Below are 20,571 nucleotides of genomic sequence, written 5' to 3'. Positions count from 1 at the left end.
GACCAAAAGCAGGATATAAGATCATGTCTCCTATATGATTTCAACTGTGTAATGTAGTGAATAGAAGAATGAGTAGAAAGACTGAAGAAAAACGTTAATAGCTAATAACACACACCTGTGTTTACTGTAACACTATCACAATATGGGATGAACCAAGCTTTTCATCAGCAGACAAATGAATTAAAAATGAATGGTGTGTACACAACACAAAGGATTATTGAGTCATAAACAGATAAAATCCTATCACTTGTGGCAATATGGATGGAACTGCTGGAGGACATGATGCTAATAGAAATAAGCCAGGCAGAGAAAGGTGAATATCACCTATCACACAATATTCACGCACACGTAGAAGCTAAAAATGTATCTACAAGTAGAAAACAGAACAGCAGTCACTAGAGGCTGGGAAGGGCAGGGAGGGCTTTGAGAGAGGCCAAATCACAGCTAGCAGCAACAGTCACAGCAGAAGTAGTTCTAATATTGCAGGACAGCGAAGTGTCTAGTCACAAACATGAACTATACACTCAAAATTAACACAAGAATTTGAAGATTCCTAGCTGGAAGTGATACTATCTGAGAAGATGGAAATGTTAATCATGAGCAAGTACACTGTGAACATATCAAAATATAACATTACAGTCCAAAAATTATAGTGATGTCAGTTTTAAAAATTAAAATTAATAAGACTCAATGTCTCTGAGTAGTGTAACTTTTGATTTTTTTTTGTACTAATGTATTTCTCTAAATCTATAAAATGAACAAGTAGTATTTTCAGATTGTAAAACCAAACTGGGGGCTGGCATTGTGACACAGTGGGTAAAATCATTGGCTGCGATGCAGGCATTCCCATATGGGTACCAGTTCATGTCCTGGCTGCCCTACTTCCAAACCAGCTCCCTGCTAATGCCCGGGAAAACCAGCAGGAGATGGCCAAGTGTCTGGGCCCCTGACATCCAAGCTGGAAACATGGATGGAGCTCCCGCCTTTGGCCTGACCCAACCTACACTGCTGCAGCCGTCTAGAGAATGAACCAGCAGATAGAAGATCTCTGTCACCGTGTCTCTCCCTCTCTGTGTAACTCTCAATATTTATATCAATAAGTAATAAACACCAAACCAAGCAACCTGTTTGAAAAGGCAATGCTGCCAAACACCTTGACTGCCCTTCTTTCTCCTGTCTGTAGTAGGACACGAACCCTGACCCGGCATGGAGGAGCACTGGTGACACACACCCACCTGTTCTTAAGATGCTCTGGGCCTTTGCATTGCCAAGTTTTGCAGCTTGGATGAGATGGAGCGCGCCCACGGCTTCATCTTTGGGCACTGACATCCCTTCCACCAAGAGCAGGTCCTCTGAGTGGAGTGAGAAGGACAGTCATTAATGAGCTGCAGCAGCCCCACAGGGAGGCCAAGCTCAGTTCTGCCTGTGGGCATGGCCCCAAGTGGAAGACAGTTTGCAAAACTGCAAAGCCCACCGTCATTCACAAACATCCATATCCACTGCCCCCAAAGCCTTGGCTGCCTTCTTGCTGCCTGTTTATCTGGAACCCAGAAGTTCCCTAACTGGGAGACACTCAAGTCTGACCACAGCCTCCTAGTTCTCCAGCTCCCTCACTTCTCACTTTAAATAGTACAGTCCTTCACATGTTCTGCCCAATCTCCACCCCAAATCATCTAACATCTCCTGCATCTGGCTGCTTCCCAATCCAGCCTAGGGGTGGGGCTGCGCCACTGGACAGTGAGTGGCACTGTAAGGTGGTGGCCAAGGGACAGACAGGCTTCTTCTCTAAGTTTCTCTATGCTAGAACACTGGAGCAATAATACCACCCTGTGCAGGATTATTTTAGGATTAACTGAGATGATGACATAAAGTACTTAAGAGCTGACTGGAGTGAGTGTTAAACAGTTGGCTATTTCTGTTACTGGTAGTCCCTGTTTTCCTGCTAGTCTCTAACCCAGATCATGGTAACTCCTCATCTGCTATGACACTGCGCTCTGGAGGAGGAAAACCCCTAACCACGGCGGCTGCAGACACCGACTGCTCTCCTGCCTACCGCGGCCCTTGCAGCCACCCAGGCTGCTGCTCTCCCCCAATCAGCATCACTGACCTCTTTACCCTCACGGGCTCCCTGCCCAGCCAATAGCTTTCCACTCTTAAAGCATCCAACGGATGGGGACTGCAGTGCCTTTCTGCCCCACCTACAGAACCATCTGTGTTGGCACATCTTCACTGTTCTTTCCCACTCCTGGGCCCTCTAGCCAGTTTTCCAGCTCTCTCAGCATCTCTTTAGGACCCCTGCTGTAAGGAATTCATCCCTTTCTCTCCTGAATTTGCAACCTTTGCTTCCACCCCCACTGTCTCCTTTCCATTAGTATCTGTGCACAAATTGGTTTGGGGAACAAAAAAACCATACTGTGGGTCCAGCATGGCAGCCTGGTGGCTAAAATCCTCCCCTTGCATGTGCCAGGATCCCATAAGGGTGCCAGTTCATATCCTGGCTGCTCCACTTCCCTTCCAACTCCCTGCTTGTGGCCGGGGAAAGCAACTGAGGACGACCCAAAGCCTTGGGACCCTGCACACACATTCAAGATCTGGAAGAAGCTCCTGGCTCCTGGCTTTAGATAAGCTCAGCCCCAGCCATTGTGGCCACTTGGGGAGTGAACCAGTGGATGGAAGATCTTCCTCTCTGTCTTTCCTTCTCTCTGTAAATCTGGCTTTCCAATAAAAATAAGTCAATCTTTTTTTTTAAAGCTATACTGTATGTATGAAACACTAATATACTTGCTAAACACATAAACTGTTTATTTATGGCACTGAAGTTCACCAGGGAGAAATGATTAGGAAAACAAGACTCCCTTAAGGGTGTGAAAATGAACAAGGCTGAAAAATAAACAGCACTTTCAAGCAAGGCTTCCAATGGTGTTCTCACGGCCAAAGACAATGAACTTTTCTGTTCTTTTTCTGACTCTTAAACATCCCTTGATAGTCCTGACTGCTCCTTCCTAGAAACACCCGCTTTGTTCAATCCTACGACATTTCCCTTTCCTGGTTTTACTTCCATCCTTCTCCCTGCCCCTTAAATCCGTCCTTGATTCTGCCAGACCCTCAATCAAAGGTTGGTCTGTGCCATTTGTTACCACCTTCCTCGAGCCCAATCATCCTTCCTGAGCAACAGAACCTGCAGCCAGATGCACCCTAGGTATCTGCACCACATGGACAGGCAACCACGTCATGTTCCACCTAGACCTTACCTCCTCTTCCATTCCCAACCCTGACTTATTCAACCAGAAAACTGGCTGTTATTCTGGAACTGTCCCACTTACAGCCACACTCCACTCAACTACCATTTTTCCCCATCAGAAACAAGAGGTTACAGTTCAGTGGAGAACCCAAAATTCAGATCCACTGATGTCTTTTCCCTACAATTTGGTCATGGTGTCTTCATGACTTGCTGGTCCCAGCTTCCCACCTTCCTTGCCTTTCATGAACCAACACCACAGTTTCAGTGCCTGGAGGAGCTTCCCTGGTCACCCAAGCCTATCTGGCTAATTCTGTTATCTTTGACTCTTAACCCCCAGGATGGTACCCTAGCACACACTTCCCTCCAGGAGGAGGCCAGGGAAAAACTCCAAGGTCCTGACGTGCATCTGCATTCCTTGGCATACTGCACTGTAATGACATTAAAGGCCTCTCCTTTGCATTAGACTAGAAACCATCCTAACTCTCAGAATGGACTCAGAAACCTGAAATCAAATGGGACTCACAGAGTTTACAAACTATAACATGTAAAAAATTAATAGTATAATACATTTATCCATTTATTTCTTCACTGAAATGTGCATTCAGTAACCACCCAATGCAGGTGACTCCGAAAGACTAGGGGAAACCTTCTAGCTCTGCTGGAGCACCAGGCTATCCTCCCTGACCTGAAGAGGGGTTGCGATAATCTGGGTCAACACCAGAACGCATGCAGCTTCAGGTCATGGCAGCTCCTTCTTCCCTTAGCAAGTGGACAAGTTACAGGTCCTGGTTTTAGGTTTTAGCTCTCTGGAATGCCTACTTTCAAGTACTCGTCTCCCACTTGGTCACCCATGGACTCGGGAACAAGACACCAACCGTCATGCAGCTTTTTGGCTTCCCTCTGCAGGGCCATTCCAGACGCATACGCTTCAATGCAGCCATGGCTGCCACAGGAGCAGTCGGGTCCGTTCAGAGACACAACCAGGTGGCCAAGCTCCGCGGCACAGAAGGAGCTCCCATGGATCAGTTCGTGCTGATGAATGATGCCGCCCCCAATCCCTACGGGCGAGAGGCACACATGAGTGCATGAGTGCAGTGGCACTTCCTCTGAGGCTGACGGTGCTGTGTCGGTACCCCATCTGCTTAGCAAAGCTCTGTGGGTGAAGTTCCACATAATGCCTGGTTTTCCGGATAGCTGAAGCTTATGAAGTACCAAAAACTTCATCTGGCAGCATTTTGGAGGGAAGTGAGAGTATTTCTATTATTATTATTGACTACATTTATTTGAGAGAGAGGCGAGCAGACCCATCTCCTGGTTCACTCCCCAACAGTTCCTACAGGCCTGGGCTGGGAGTTGTGAACTCAGTCCTGGTCTCCCACACAGACAGCAGGAGCCCAGCTGCTAGTCATCGCTGCTACCTCCTGATGTCTGCTTGGCAGGGGGCTGAAGTACAGAGCTGGAGCTGGGAACTGAACCCAGACACTCTGGCATGGTATAGAAGTGTCATTGCCAGCATTTTAACCAATAAGATAAATGTTCACCCCTAATACTGAGTATTTTTGGCAGCTCCTCTATTGATGTATATCACATTTGCTTGGCTCACTATGATTCCCAACAGTGCAAGCTCAAGACTCACAAAGACCGTCTCAAATACGCATGTTTGCCATGCAGGCTCAGGATCCCCAACCAAGCTCAGACAGGAGCTGGCAGACCCAACGGCATGATTCTGGATGGTATTCTGCCAGTTTCTTCGAAGGTTCTGGTGAACTTCAGTGCCTACTGCCATCCAGGCGACTGTGATAGTGTATCTTGAATAGCTTGCCTCCTGCTGCTTCATTCTTTCTACTCCTACCTCCAATTTCTCAGAATCACCTTCAAAAGAGAATCCTGTACCTAAATCCTGTTCCAGGCTCTACTTTGAACAAGGAAACCCGATTAAGGCACTCTTACTAACATGTATCCCACAACACCTGCTTTGGAGACAAAGAATATGAAATATGGTTTTGCCTCCTCTTGATGCCACCATGATACTAATGACCCTTCTTTTATGGAATTTAGGCAAAACCAAAGACAGAGGGCAGTTTGGTGTGATTGTCCTGCCATCTGTCACCTTTAGTGGCACCTATCCCTTTGATTTGTAGCTTGCTAGGAAAGGCTACCCAAGCTTACTAAAACTGTCTGTGAAACAGAGAGCATGTGAGCTTCCACTCTAGCTCTGTTCCTGGTTCCACCTTCCTACGAGTGCAAATTGTTCCTACTGGGCTCGAGTGCTTGCTTTCCTGCCACCCACGGGGGACACCTGGTTTGAGTCCCTGGCTGCTGGCTTCAGCCTGGCCCAGGTCCAGCCACTGCATGCATCTGGGGAAGAAATCAGAGGATGGGCTCACCCTCTCCTTCTCCGAAATAAATAACATCAACTAATTTTTAAAATTAATTGTACACCTTAAATATGTACAACAAAAATAAAAATCAAAACATAGAGAGAGTTCAACAAAAATGACAGAGTAAAGAACTCTAAAAGTCCATCTCACCATTAAGGCAATGAACACATTCCAAATACTGTCAGAATCTATTGTTTTGAACTGTGGAATCTCACCAAAAGTTTTCAATAACCATCGCAATGCTTAATCAAAATAACCATTGCTTCTAATCAGCTTTCTGGTACCAAATTCCCCTCGTCCCATCACATGCTCCCCAGCTTGGTAGTGACACAGCTCACACTGGTAAACAGATACCAGTGTCAGACACCATTACCTGAGAGAGAAAAATAAACTTACTCTCAAAAACTAGGGCTGTTTTTTGACTTGCCTGACAGCTAAATCAAGCATCTGCTCCCCTTACCTGGGAACTATTCCACCAAAATGGTGTTTGTCAACGAAAGTGAAAGGTGAGATGTGTTAGTATCTGATGATGACAGTAGAGCTGCAGTTACAATAAACTAGCCAAACACATCGGTAGGAAAAGCTGAGAAGCTTAGGCAAATATAAGCACTGTGGTTATCTCTCACAAGTTCCAAGGAATTTGGAAGACAGGCCAAATGCATATCTAATGCCAGACACATGGTCAGACAAGACCTGAGCTCTGCCATGTGACTCGCCTTCAAGCACTATTCAAGGAGGAAGTGAAGGCTAAGGCAGAGTTGTTACTTACCTGTGCCTGTGATAAGTGTCACAAAGTTTTCCAGTCCCTTTCCTTGGCCAAATTTCCTTTCTGCCAGGGCAGCACAGTTGCCATCATTGTCTACCCACACGGGGAGGTGCAAAGTGTCAGACAGGGGAGTCCTGAGGTCTACTGAGTTCCATTCTTGAATCAATTTGGTTGAATGCAGCACAATTCCTTCCCGAGGATTTACACGGCCGCCTGTGGAAATGCCTGAGCTCCACCACAGGCACAAGGAAAATAAATCTGGTTAGGAAAGTGTGTCCAGGGCCCGGCACCATGGCCTAGCTGCTAGGGTCCTTGTCTTGAATGTGCCAGGAGCCCATATGGGCGCCGGTTCTAATCCCGGCAGCCCTGCTTCCCATCCAGCTCCCTGCTTGTGGCCTGGAAAAGTGGTCAAGGATGGCCCAAGGCCTTGGGACCCTGCACCTATGTGGGAGACCTGGAAGAGGATCTGGGCTCCTGGCTTCAGATCGGCACAGCACCAGCCGTGGTCACTTGGGGAGTGAATCATCGAACAGAAGATGTTTTCCTCTGTCTCTTCTCCTCTCTATATATATCTGACTTTGCAATAAAAATAAATAAATCTTAAAAAAAAAAGGAAAGTGTGTCCACTTCCTTGACTTATAAGCACATGAATTCCTTCAAGATCTCCTAAGACAAACATTACCAAGAACTGCAAAGGAGTATCTGATAGCTCTGAGCTAAATCTATACCTATCCATGGTTAATAGATTTTTTTTTTTTTAAAGATTTATTCATTTTATTACAGTCAGATATACACAGAGGAGAGACAGAGAGGAAGATCTTCTATCCGATGATTCACTCCCCAAGTGAGCCGCAACGGGCCGATGCGCGCCGATCCGAAGCCGGGAACCTGGAACCTCTTCCGGGTCTCCCACGCGGGTGCAGGGTCCCAATCCATTGGGCCGTCCTCGACTGCTTTCCCAGGCCACAAGCAGGGAGCTGGATGGGAAGTGGAGCTGCCGGGATTAGAACCGGCGCCCATATGGGATCCCGGGGCTTTCAAGGCGAGGACTTTAGCCGCTAGGCCACGCCGCCGGGCCCGGTTAATAGATTTTTAAATACCTCTCCCATATTGCTTATTGGTGTCGCAGGAAGTCCCTATGCTTTGTGTCACACACAGGCCCTGCAGTCATCATCTAGACACAGGTCAAATACTGACTTGCTGTTGAGTCATGTACTATGGCTTACTTAGCTTTGTACATTAAAATGAACATTTCTTGGATAGGCAATTTACAATCTCACCTACTCCCAAAATCCTGCAGTTCAGTTTTACAGCTTCTGCTGCAGCTTCCACACACATCTGTAGGATTAAGTTAATCCTCTCTTCATAGGTTTTCGGGTTGAACTGAGTATACTTCTTAACAATTTCACCCTAAAAGAGAAAAAAAAAAAAAAAGAAAGAAAAGCAACGGATTCTGACTCACTGGTAATGGTTAAGGAAAACACCACAAACCTTTTGATCTCTTCTTTGAGAAATGACATACTGCATAGAAGAGTACTTTTGTAGACTTCAGCTGACTGCTGGGGAGGGAGCCATCGCTGCCTTGGGCTGGCCTGGACCCAGCCCAGTTTCCTGGGACTCCGTCCTAAACACTGGGCTTTGGAAGCAATGACAACTCCAAGGCCTCGAGGTGGGCCTCTCTTCAAAGCTTAAGGTGAATGTCAGCTCGCCTGAATCTGGTCCACTGAAAGGTCATATTTAACTCTTGCAGGCTGAAAATGTTCTTGCTTAAATACTGAGGCAATAGAAGGTTATCTTAAGTAGTTCAGTTTTCATCATAAGCAGTGGCTGAAACTGATAAATGGCTTGGTTACTCCATTTGCTCAGGGTAAATGTCCACGCTGGCTGGCACAAATACCACTCTCCTGAGATCACTGTGTGTTCTGATTTGTTCTGTTGTCACACATGGATGGTCTCTCCTATCCATGACAGCTTTTCCTTGTTCACCTCACTAGCATATTTAAGTAAGTTTTACAATGACATTTTTAAACTTTAAATTGCCACTGTGATTATGAAAAATTTTACTAGAACGTTTAAAATCCCATTGAAATTTCAACTTAAATACAATTTGGAAAACACTGACTTTTTAAAATTTTTTATTTTTATTTGAAAGGCAGTTACAGAGAGAAGGAAAGATAGAGAAAGATCTTCACTTGCTAGTTCACTCCCCAAAGGAATTCAAAAGCCAGAGCTGGCCCACGCCAAAGTCAGGAGCATGACGCATCTTCTGGATCCCTCTACGAGAATGCAGGGGCCCAAGAACTAGGCCATCTTCAACTGCTTTCCCAGGCAGGGAACTAGGCTGGAAGTGGAACAGCTGGGACTAAAATCAGCACCCATATGGGATGCCAACACCATGGATGGAGGCTTAACCTACCATGCTTCAATTCTGTCTCAGCACTGACATTTAAAAAATACTCAACGGCCCGGCGGCATGGCCTAGCAGCTAAAGTCCTCACCCTGAACGCGCCAGGATCCCATATGGGTGCCGGTTCTAATCCCAGCAGCCCCGCTTCCCATCCAGTTCCCTGCTTGTGGCCTGGGAAAGCAGTGGAGGACGGCCCAAAGCCTTGGGACTCTGCACCTGTGTGGGAGACCTGGAGGAAGTTCCTGGCTCCTGGCTCCGCATTGGCACAGCACTGGCCGTTGCACTCACTTGGGGAGTGAATCATCGGATGGAAGATCTTTCTCTCTGTCTCTCCTCCTCTGTGTATATCTGACTTTGTAATAAAAATAAATAAATCTTAAAAAAAAAAAAGAAAGAAATCCTACATCTCTGATTTACTTTCCAAATGGCCAGCCATAGTAAAGACTGAATCAAGCCAAAGCCGGGAGCTGGATCTCTGTCCTGGTCACCCACATGGTGACAGGGACCCAAGCATTCGGGCCATCCTCTGCTGCTTTTCCAGAAGCTCCGGCAGGGAGCTGGATGGAGAGTGCAACAGCTGGGATTCCTATTAGTGTTCACATGGGATGCCAGCATTCAGGTAATGCTTCAGTCACTGTACCACAACACGACTCTGGTGTCACTCTTTCAAATGCTAAACAAATCTTTTAAGAATAAATAAAAAATAAACCAAACAGCAGTGTTTGTCAACCTTTATTGCACATCAGAATTACCTGATGTAAATTAAATATTTGATTTATTTTTATTTGAAAAGCAGAGTTACAGAGAGGAGAGACAGATTTTCCATCCTCTGCTTCATTTCCCAAATGGCCTCAACAGCTGGAGCTGGGCTAGTCTGAAGTCAAGGAACTTCTTCCAGGTCTCTCACACAGGTGCGGGGGTCCAAGGACTTAGCCCATCCTCTGCTGCTTTCCCAGGCTCCAGAGAGCTGGATCAGAAGTGGTGCAGCTGGGATTCTAACCAGTGACCATATAGGATGCTGGAGCCACAGACCCCATGGTGATGGGCCCAGAGGGTGCCTTTTAGTAACTACCAATGCCTGGACATCAGTCCCAGAAATTCCAGTTTAATTAGAATGGGGAGAAACCCAGTCAGCTGTGTATGTTTTTTTTTTCTTTTTAAGATTTACTTATTTTTATTGGAAAGGCAGATATACAGAGAGGAGGAGAGACAGAGAAAAAGATCTTTCATCTTCTGATTCACTCCCCAAGTGGCTGCTACAGCTGGAGCAAAGACAATCCGAAGCCAGGAGCCAGGAGCCTCTTCCAGATCTCCCACGTGGATGCAGGGTCTCCCAAGGCTTTGGGTCATCCTCACTGCCTTCCCAGGCCACAAGCAGCGAGCTGCATGGGAAGTGAAGCAGGGCTGTCCGGATCAGAACTGGCGCTCATATGGGATCCCGGCACATGCAAGGCGAGGACTTCAGCCACTAGGCTACCACACCGGGCCCAGGTGTGTATGTTTTAAAGCTTCCTGGTAATGCTAACATGCAGGCAGGTTGACAAACACCTGGAAGAAAACTAAATCTTTGTCTATAATTTCATGCAAGTAGAAATTATTCAAACTCCTATATTTATCATAACATCCAGCCATTTTGATAGGTTGTTTTACTAACACAATTTATTTTATTTACTCATATTGTCAATAAAGAATATCTTTGTTTTACCTTGTCCAAAATCTCCATTTTACTCCCTTATAACTTTCAGAATTATGTCAACTGATGTTACAGAAAATAACCTTCTAGTGTTGATTTCAATAGAAATGCCTCTAGACTCTCATAATTACAATGGATGTTGGTTGTTAATACGGAACAGATCATCTTTATGTTAATATTCTATTAACATTTTTAAAATGTTGGCTTGAGAAAATTAGGCTTTGTTTTGTTTTTCTGTATCTGACCTAATGATATTAACATATTTCCTAGAACTGTTTAAAATCTTGTAGCCAGGGCCTGGTGCGGTAGCCTAGAGGCTAAATGCACCGGGATCCCATTTGGGCACCAGTTCGGGTCCTGGCTGCTCCACTTCCCTTCCAGCTACCTGCTTGTGGCCTGGGAAAGCAGTCGAAAACGGCCCAAGTCTTTCGGACCCTGCACCTACATGGGAGACCCAAAAGTTCTTGGCTCCTGCCTTTGGATGGACTCAGCTCTGGCCATTGTGGCCACTTGGGAAGTAAACCAGCGGATGGAAAGTCTATTTCTCTGTCTTTCTCCCTGTAAATCTGACTTTCCAATAAAAATAAATAAATCTTTAAAAACAATCAAAACATCTTGGGGCCAGCATTGTGGCCCATCACGTTAAACCACTGCCTATGATGCTAACATCCTGTATCAACACCAGTTCTTGTTCCAGCTGCTCCACTTCTGATCCAGCTCCCTGTTAACGTGCCTGAGAAAGCAGTGGAAAATGGCCCAAGAGCTCGGGCCCCTGTCACCCAGGTGGGAGATCTGGATGGAGTTCCAGCCTCCAGGCCTGTTCCATTCCAGCCCTTCGGGAAGTGAACCAGTGGAAGAAAGATTCTCTGCATTTCTCTCATTCTCTTTCTTTCTAATTCTGCCTTCTAAATAAATAAATATTTTTAAAAGTAATTAATTAAAATCTTTGCTATTTCTCACGTGATTCTGAAATGTTATACATTTCAATATTTCAAATGAGTATTTTTCTGGTAGGCTCATTTTCCCCCACTAAGTCATTTGAGATCATTTAACTCAAACAGGTTAGTGTTAGGGAGGCTCTCAACCTGCAAACACGGTGGCCATGGTCTGGTTAATCCATACATGGAGCTTCTCATTGTCAGCTCAAGTCTATTATCTTGGATTTCCCAAAACTCCAAATAACAAATTAAGTTGGTAAAAGAGCGAGACACAGGTTACAACAGATGCCAAAACTAATACAATAGGCAAATGTTTACAAGTTATCCATATTTCTAATTGTATCTTCCCAATATATTTAGAAATGTATCAAGCAGTCATACGTGATAGAAAGTCAAGGGCGTAAGAGTTATGTTACCTTCATGCTGACTATTGCAACTCGCAGATTTGTCCCACCGAGATCCACAGCCAAGGCACTCAGAGTTTCCAGGATATGGTCAATGTCTTGAGAGATATTCTCCTTCACTGGAGGAAAGCAGAATTTCTTTTGTAGTGGCTCTTGGAGATCAATAGATTTGAGAAACTTCAAAATCCTTGGAACAGCATTTCCATCCCCATATATCTTTGAACTGTAATAACCAAAAGTCAATTAAGTCAAATGCGCCCACCATGTCGGTTCAATGATGCTAGGCAAGGGGCATGATTTAATGGGGTCCTGAGACTTCCTCTCAAAAATGGATCACACTCCTTCTTAAAGGAAGATCTTCACAATGCATATGTATTTCAGGACAAAAGGAGTACATGATAAATACATTCAATTTTATTTGTCATTTCACAAAGCCAAAATGAACTTGATAATCATAATTATGCTAAAACAACAACACATGAATTTCTTCAGAAACAAAGTAATGGCGTGTCTACTTTGCCGAGTGGTTAGTTTCTGTGTTTACATGTCTGAGGAAGCAAAATCATTTTCAGGAAAAAAAATTCAGAGGAAAATTCCATCAATGAGAATCAAAAGAGGTTAGCTGAAGTTAACGAAAATGTTTCATTTTAAAATTTCCTTTATTTTCTAGTACTTATCAGAAAGGTTAGGGTAAAGAAGTGCTATAATTAGTTAACTGAGATGAAAACATTCCCCATTGAGACCCTTAGAAGAGTACTAAGGGGCATGATACTGCCATGCCCAACTCAGCAGCTAGGGAGGAAACTCAGCATTAAAAGGAAAGCTCTGTTAAACAAGAGATTGAAACTTTAAGATGGTACCTGAGGCAACTCCCCCCTTTTTAATAAACTGCCACCACAAAAGGCGGGGCACTCACCATGGGTACTGTTTGCCAAACTGAAGGTGCAGCGCCTGCAGGATCTTGTCTTGGGTGTCAGCATCACGGACATGAAGGACATTCTCCCCTAGGTGGAGCCACGGACATGTTGCAATGATTTGGATGTGGAAACAGGCAAAGAATAAAGAAGCTAGCAGAGCGTTGTGCTCTTGACTAGCCACGGAACACATCAGTCCCCTGTTTTGCTGGGGTGGGGAGTGTCTGGCCTGCGAGCTGTATAAGGCCCATGAAATCATTCGGGCTGGCCCTGCCAAGGCAACTGTGGGCAGGATCTGAAATTCAGCAAATCAGCAACAGGCTAGCTTTGAAGTCGATCATTTTGTGTGGCCTACAAATGATGCTACAACTATCCAAGTGGCCCGTGGCAGAGACAGGACTCCCTACCCCTGTCAGGGAGCCAACACCTTGTCTACCTCAGACCTTCTGAAGCACTTCCGGCAAGACTTCCATGTATCAAACCCAAAGGAATAAAATGCACTTTTGTTCTGTTTTCTTTTACTGAGAAAAAAATAAGTTGACTTAATCTAACATCCGTGTCCACTAGCCTTCTATCTGCTCAGCTACATCTAGTTAGTTCTATCAGCGGGTCATGCCACACTGCTGGTTAGTGCTGCTCAGCTACCTGCTTTCCATACACATCCTGACAATCTGAGAAAGTATAGTGAGAATCGCCATGTTTTCCCTAAGCTTGGAAGGACAGAGGAGCCAGAGTAGAAGCTGCACAAAGATGTGGGTCAGGGAACGGGTTGTTTCATATTGTTTTGTTTTTAGACAGGCCTCGGTGTATCCAAATGATGGAAAGGTGAAATAAACACGGGGAGAAGGGATGATGGATGAAGCTGAAAGGTTGACATGTTAGTCTAGTTTACCACCAAATCACTCCGCTTGGCACACAGGAGGTACTTTTTAAATATTTACTTTTAGAAATTATTGATTTATTTGAGACAGCAATAGAGAGCTCCCACCTGTTGGTTGCCTCCCTAGGCATTGGGAACTCAATCCAAGGTCCTGCCGAGTGGCAGAGATCCACCCACCTGAGCCATCACTTGCTGCTTCTCAGGCACTCACTAGCAGGAGGCTAAAGTCAGAAACAAAGCTGGGACGTGAACCCATGCACTGACATGGGATACAGTTATCCCAATCTGTAGGGTAAGCACCCAGACACACACACTCCTAAATAGTTTCTTAATTGATACATTCATATTACATAATTGTTTTCTAATTAATGAATTTGAAAGAATTTCCATCTCACAGTTTCTATTTTCTTATGAAATTAAGGAGCAACATAATATGCTGGCAACGAATGGGAGGAAGATCTAAAAGTAAGAGAAAGTGAAAGTGGCAGTTATAAAGGATGGAGGAACAGCACTGGGACTAATCTTGGTTCTAGTCCTGTTCCCACTCCATCAATGACATCTTTTTTTTTCTACTAATGAGAGATCTCTATTTGAATATAGACCATGTTAGAAGCTGAACTAATGTTAATAACAAGACCCAGCTCAGCTAGCAAACTCATTGATAATTGTCTTATTCACACATTAGTTATTAAGGGGAGGGGACCTCACTGAGAACTACCATACTCTAAAGCACTGACTGAAGGAACCCTATGCCAGGTCACGTTTTCCCTTAAATATAGACAGCAAAGACTGTAATTAACAATGATTTAGCTCTAACTGACATTACGAGGATAATAAGAAATACACAGAACTAAGAACAATTTTGGTAATAACTACACTATTTGTAAATTTTAGGTCATAATTAGCCATTAACCTTTTTCATTTACTTGCTCACAAAAATATATGCTCAACATTGATACATGCCCACTTTATAATAACTCACATCTATCTATAAAATCGAGTTAGAGAAGCATTTGGCACAAGGGTTAAGTCACCACTTGGGATGACCGCATCCCAGACATCAGCGCCTCCTCCAAGTCCCAGCTGCCCTGCCTCTGACTCAGCCACCGACTAATACAGGAGGCACATTCTGCTAAGCAGGTGATGGGACTTTGGTCCTTGCATCCATGTGGGAGACGTGAACGGAGTTCTAGGCTCCCGACTTCATTCTGATCCAGCTCTGGATGTTGGACACATTTGTAAAGTGAACCAGCACTTGTAAGATCTCACTCCATCTGTCTCTGCCCTTCAAATGAAGTAAAAATAAATTTAACAAATTCTAAATCTAAAGCCTAGTCTGCTGAGACAGAAGCTAAGGTAAACACCTGTTTCTCTTCCAATCTGACGCGTTCCCAAATTGATGACAGGTGTTCCGAAGGCTCCGACCTCTCGCACCCCACAACTGCTATTCCCAATCATACAACCAGCATGGGCAACCAGCTGTATGAACTGGTCAAACGGGACATGTTTAACCGCTCGAAAGTTGGGGTGATGCTCAATGCCCTTCTTGCGCATTACTCGAACCATCTCTTTGCTCCCTGTGGAAATGAAAAGAACCAGCTGTTAAACTATTTATGAGCAAAACAAGTCTTTTTCAGAGATAAGTTCCAAAAACTCACATTAGTTATGAGGGAAAGAGTAATTTTAATTGCGGATCTTTGAGGAAGGATAACTTTCTCCCATCCAAGTACTAACCAGGCCCGGCCCTGCTAAGCTTCCAAGATCAGACAAGATTGGGTGCATTCAGGGGGGTATGGCCGTAGCTGAAAGAGGACTTTCTAAAAGATCTGGCCAACTCTCTGCTTTAACTCAACTGGTACCTCAAACATCAGCAGCTGGACTTTTCCAACTAGAACTCAGCAAAGCTGCACTAAAAACTTTTCCCTTAACTACCACAGTTAAGAGGCTAAAGGAGGCCAACAGCCAATATCTTGTCAGCTGGGAGCTCCTAAATGGATTGCACATACACCAGGCGGAGCAGAGGGCCTCTGCCCAACTGACCTCACATTTACACCTCCATTACTCAGCTGAACACCGGCTTATGCACATTAAACTCCAAGGAAACACAGAGAAGCATTTTTATACCATGACTATTTTATTTTGAATACATGACTTCCAAACAAATCTAAAGATGTATGAGGAAGAAAATATTAACTGCCTCTCTACTCTTCTTCTGTCTCATTCCAAGAGAAGCTGCTAATCTGACTGTTTTGAAGGCAGGACAGTGGCCACACCACGCCCACCAGCAGCACAAGCACCATGCTTCTCTCCATTTGTGACTTTCTACATGTGGCAAAGCAGGTAAATGCACTCCAGGTTTCACTTCTTGAAGCAAGCCTAGGCACTTCTCCCCATATACAGTCTTGCAGGCAAGCCATCATCTACAAACACTATAGTCCCTGGCATACCAGAAAATAGTATTACTCCAAGATCCAGATATGGACTCAAGGTAAAGGCTCCTCTTTGGCCTTAAGCCTAAGCCACATGCACTAATCCAGTTTTCTAAAGAGTCCTACACCAGGGAACTGGGTATTAAGCCAGATAATTAAAGTGATGTGTTGGCAATTACTTTCCAATTGGTCCCTACGTGTATTTTATCAAAATACCCATGGGAAGTAGAGCTCAGCGGCAGGCATGATTTAAACATTCCCCCTTCACAGAGTAAACACTGGGTACAGTGATTAAGAAGCCATCCAGGACACTCACATCCCATACTGGAGTGCTGGGGTTCGAGTCTCAGTGACTACTTCTGATCCGGCTCCTGCCTGGGAGGCAGCAGGGGACGGCTCAGGAAGTTGGGTCCCTGCCACCAACAGGGGAAACCTAGACCAGCTTCTGAGACATTTGAGACAGTTAACCAATGGATGAAGAGTTCTCTCTCCCCTTCTATCTTTCCTTTTCTCTCTGTCTCTTATACAAATAAAAAATATTTAAAAGCAAATAAATATTCCTCTTAAAATCCTGAGACCCAGGCCCGGTGTGGTGGCCGAGTGGCTAAAGTCCTTGCCTTGAACGTGCCAGGAACCCATATGGGCACTGGTTCTAATCCCAGCAGCCCCGCTTCCCATCTAGCTCCCTGCTTGTGGCCTGGGAAAGCAGTTGAGGACGGCCCATAAGCCTTGGGACCCTGCACCCATGTAGGAGACCTGGAGGAAGTTTCTGGTTCCTGGCTTCAGATCAGCACAGCACTGGCTGTTGTGCTCACTTGGGGAGAGAATCAACCGATGGAAGATCTTCCTTTCTGTCTCTCCTCCTCTCTGTATATCCGCCTTTCCAATAAAAATAAATAAATCTTTAAAAAAATCATGAGACCCTTTACTTCCATGTCTCAAAATCTAAAGTTCATATGTTTGGAAATGATACAGTGCATCATCGATACTGAATACTAAACACAGAGATAATACAAGTATATTGATCATGTATACAGAATTTAAAGGATTAGAAAGAGTCAATGTGAAGATTTATATATATATGTATATAGATATATGGATATACAACAAAATCTGGGTTGGCTCTTCTGAATTTATTTTCCACATGTCACCCTATTTTGTCTCTCCCTTCAGAGGAGTTCTTAAAGTAAGATGTGACAATATTGGCTCTTTGAAGAAAAGGCCCTGTCTCCTTGGCCAAAAAATACCCAAGAGCTTAGCAATGAATGGTGTCAGCTAGGAACAATCAGTATTGAAACATTCCCCAGGCTCAGGCTCTACCCTGGCCATTTCCATGCGGGCTGTGCACCACTGCACACCAACATCCCCCATACCAAGGCAGGCTGGAGGCTTAAGAAAAATTTGTTCACAAGAGTCATTACTTTCTTTGAAACATCCTTACTTCAGTGCCTAAGGTTTGTGTCTCTTGGCTACGACAGTTTCCTGGTGGAAACTTGAGGGAAGAAATTAAAAGTGACACTAAAGTGGATGGGGGAAAGAGACCTTTCGTTACCATTTCCTTCTTATTAATTCTCAACAAGACAACAAAAATATGGCAAACTCTGATCTTATAATAAAATCAGTACTCCTTTAAAACCTAGACTGCATTCAGGCTAGCTTGGCCTTCGATCCACATGGGAAGACAGTCATGGGGAGAGGTCACGGAAACATGACATTTGAAAAGGGAGGCGGCATAATTTCATTTTCAAGTTCAATTACCTGCATCAATATTTGGAAACAGAACTAAGGTCCGCTTGTTAAATGAGATAAGTGCATCCAGTGTTAGTTCAAACATTTTAATGGAATGCTTAATGTCAGTAGTCACAGGGTGCTGTAGTGCAACAATGTAATCTTTAGATTTTACATCATCACCTGTTTAAAGAAAATCAAACCACAGTGCTTCATTAATTAAGAGTCTTGAAAGATAAAACAGGTAAATCCTACAAGCCAACCTACGGTTTGTGCTTTTGAAAATTCAAGACTAAACACAGTTTGTCACAATCTAAGCATGACATTCAAATCAGGATCAAATGATTAGAGATTCTAGCAATGATTTCAATGATTCAGCAAACTTAAAATATTTAAAAGTATATTTGCAACCATGGATATAAAATAAAATGTTAAATAACAGGTACTGGAATCATAGTTTTAGAATCCAAACTATTCAAAGCATTACAATATGTCCATTTCTCCCTGATAACTAATGAACATTTCTAATGAATAACATGTTCAGATAAGGACATCTGGAGATTGAAGAGTGCAGGACGTGCATAGCAGGTAAAGCCATTACCTGTGTTTTGGCATCCCATGTGGGCACTAGTTTCTGTTCTAGCTGCTCCACTTCCCATCCAGCTTCCTGATAATGCCCTGGAAAAAGCCATGGAAGATGGCCCAAGTGCTTGGGTGCCTACTGCCCATGTGGGAGAGCTGGCTTCAGCCTGGTCCAGCCTTAGCCATTGCAGCTATCTGGGGAACGAACCAGTGGATGGAAGATCTCTGTCTTGCCCTCTCTCGTTTTAACTGGTTCAAATAAATAAATATTCTAAAACAACTATTGGTCTCATATTAGCTTCTAAACTGGGAGAGGGGGTAACATTATTAAATTATTATACAAAATAGGAAAAAAACCCTAAAGTCCTGTTAAAAAAAACTTGATAAAGCATCAGTTTCAAAGATCAAAAAGAGCAGCCTCTTGTGTCTATAAAGATGCAATCAACCTAAGTGTAGGTCATATTCTAGCTATGCATCAGGGCTGTTCAAAAGAAACGATTTCAGAGCCTCCACCTGCAGTACTGGCATCCCATACGGATGCCAGTTCAAGACCTGGCCACTCTACTTCTGATCCAGCTCCCTATGAATGCACCTGGTAAAGCGATGAAAGATTGCCAAAGTCCTTGGACCCCTGCACCCACATCAGAAGCTCGGAAGAAGCTGCAGGGTTCAGACGGGACCAATTCAGGCCATTGTGACAATTTGGGAAGTGAACCAGTGGATGGAAGATCCATCTCTCTGTAAATCTACCATTCAAATAAAAACAAACTATTTTTTAAAAGAGGAAAGAAACTACTTCACCGTCAAGCACACAGAAATGCTAGCATTTACTGCACCCTGACCTCAGGGGCCAGTCAGTCCTAAGATGAACACTACCATAAAGGACTTGAGTTCACTAGCAGGTGTGCGCCTCCGCCTAACTCAGGGAGGACTGCAAGGAGCACGGCTGTAAACACCGGCGGCCCCCGCCAGGCGGCGCCCTCGACACACGTTCTTTATTTCAGTACTGCTTGCCCACACACTATCATGAAAACACTGAGAGGAAGAATCTTTCTGCTCTTTTGGGGATGGGGGGCGAGAATACCGTGGAGCTTCTAAAACCCGTGTCCCGACTTCCCCCTAGAGGCTCATTCCACACATAGCCCGTGGATGGTGAAGAGGGAAGAATTTCAGAAGTTTCCTCATGGGCACTTCCTATTTCTCATATCTTTTACTTGAAGTACCACTAAGCAACACCTGCAGAGGTGGGTGTCCCGTTGCTAGGGACTCCAGCATTCCGTGTCACAATGCTGACTACCAAGACTCCAGCTTCCTGCGCACCCTGGCACGCAGCAGGTGATGGCTAAAGGACATGGGTCCCTGCCACCCAAATGGAGATGTAGACTGAGTGCCTGGCTCCCAGCTTTTGTCTGACTGTTGTACACATTTGGGAAGGGAACTAGTGGATGGGAGATATTTATCTCTCAAATTTATTAGTTTTTTTTTTTAAAAGAAGCAATTGTACGATACACAGAAAACAACCAGACAATTCAGAGTGCAGCAGGATTGCATCTTCAAAGTTAAGCCTCTAGATGGATTTATTTATTTAAAGATTTATTTATTTTAAAGTCAGAGCCATACAGAGAGAGGGAGAGACAGAGATGTTCCACCTGCTGGTCCACTTCCCAGACAATTACAATGGCCAGGGCTGAGCCAGACCCAAGCCAGGAGCCAGGCGCTTCATCCGGGTCTCCCACACGGGGGACAGGGACCCAAACACGTGGGCCGTCTTCCTCTTCTTTTCTCAGACTACCAGTATGAATTACGGATGGGAAGTGAAGCAGCCAAGACACGAACTGGCACCCATATGGGATGCCAGCATTGTAGGTGTGCTTATGAAAGGATGGTAAAACAGCAAAGACTAGGGCCCGGCGGCGGGGCCTAGCGGCTAAAGTCCTCGCCTTGAAAGCCCCGGGATCCCATATGGGCGCCGGTTCTAATCCCGGCAGCTCCACTTCCCATCCAGCTCCCTGCTTGTGGCCTGGGAAAGCAGTTGAGGACGGCCCAATGCATTGGGACACTGCACCCGCGTGGGAGACCCGGAAGAGGTTCCAGGTTCCCGGCTTCGGATCGGCGCGCATCGGCCCGTTGCGGCTCACTTGGGGAGTGAATCATCGGACGGAAGATCTTCCTCTCTGTCTCTCCTCCTCTGTGTATATCTGGCTGTAA

General features: G+C 44.8%; 1 protein-coding gene across 4 annotated transcripts in view; it reads right to left on the bottom strand.

Annotated features, from left to right (window-relative positions):
• Window positions 1-20,571, bottom strand: part of GNE (glucosamine (UDP-N-acetyl)-2-epimerase/N-acetylmannosamine kinase) — a 48,405-nt gene that overhangs the window by 1,562 nt on the left and 26,272 nt on the right. For all 4 annotated transcript variants that reach the window (XM_058672485.1, XM_058672486.1, XM_058672488.1 and 1 more), the window contains exons 4-11: window positions 17,812-17,964; window positions 14,989-15,201; window positions 12,747-12,834; window positions 11,843-12,053; window positions 7,669-7,798; window positions 6,392-6,613; window positions 4,117-4,299; window positions 1,236-1,352 (exon numbers count right to left, since the gene is read on the bottom strand). In XM_058672485.1, coding sequence (XP_058528468.1) covers window positions 1,236-1,352; window positions 4,117-4,299; window positions 6,392-6,613; window positions 7,669-7,798; window positions 11,843-12,053; window positions 12,747-12,834; window positions 14,989-15,201; window positions 17,812-17,964 — 1,317 coding nt within the window. The remainder of the gene's footprint in view (window positions 1-1,235; window positions 1,353-4,116; window positions 4,300-6,391; window positions 6,614-7,668; window positions 7,799-11,842; window positions 12,054-12,746; window positions 12,835-14,988; window positions 15,202-17,811; window positions 17,965-20,571) is intronic.

Source organism: Ochotona princeps, chromosome 14 (genome assembly GCF_030435755.1).
Source record: "Ochotona princeps isolate mOchPri1 chromosome 14, mOchPri1.hap1, whole genome shotgun sequence".
Taxonomy (NCBI): Eukaryota; Metazoa; Chordata; class Mammalia; order Lagomorpha; family Ochotonidae; genus Ochotona; species Ochotona princeps.
This window is presented reverse-complemented; position numbering and strand designations above follow the sequence as displayed.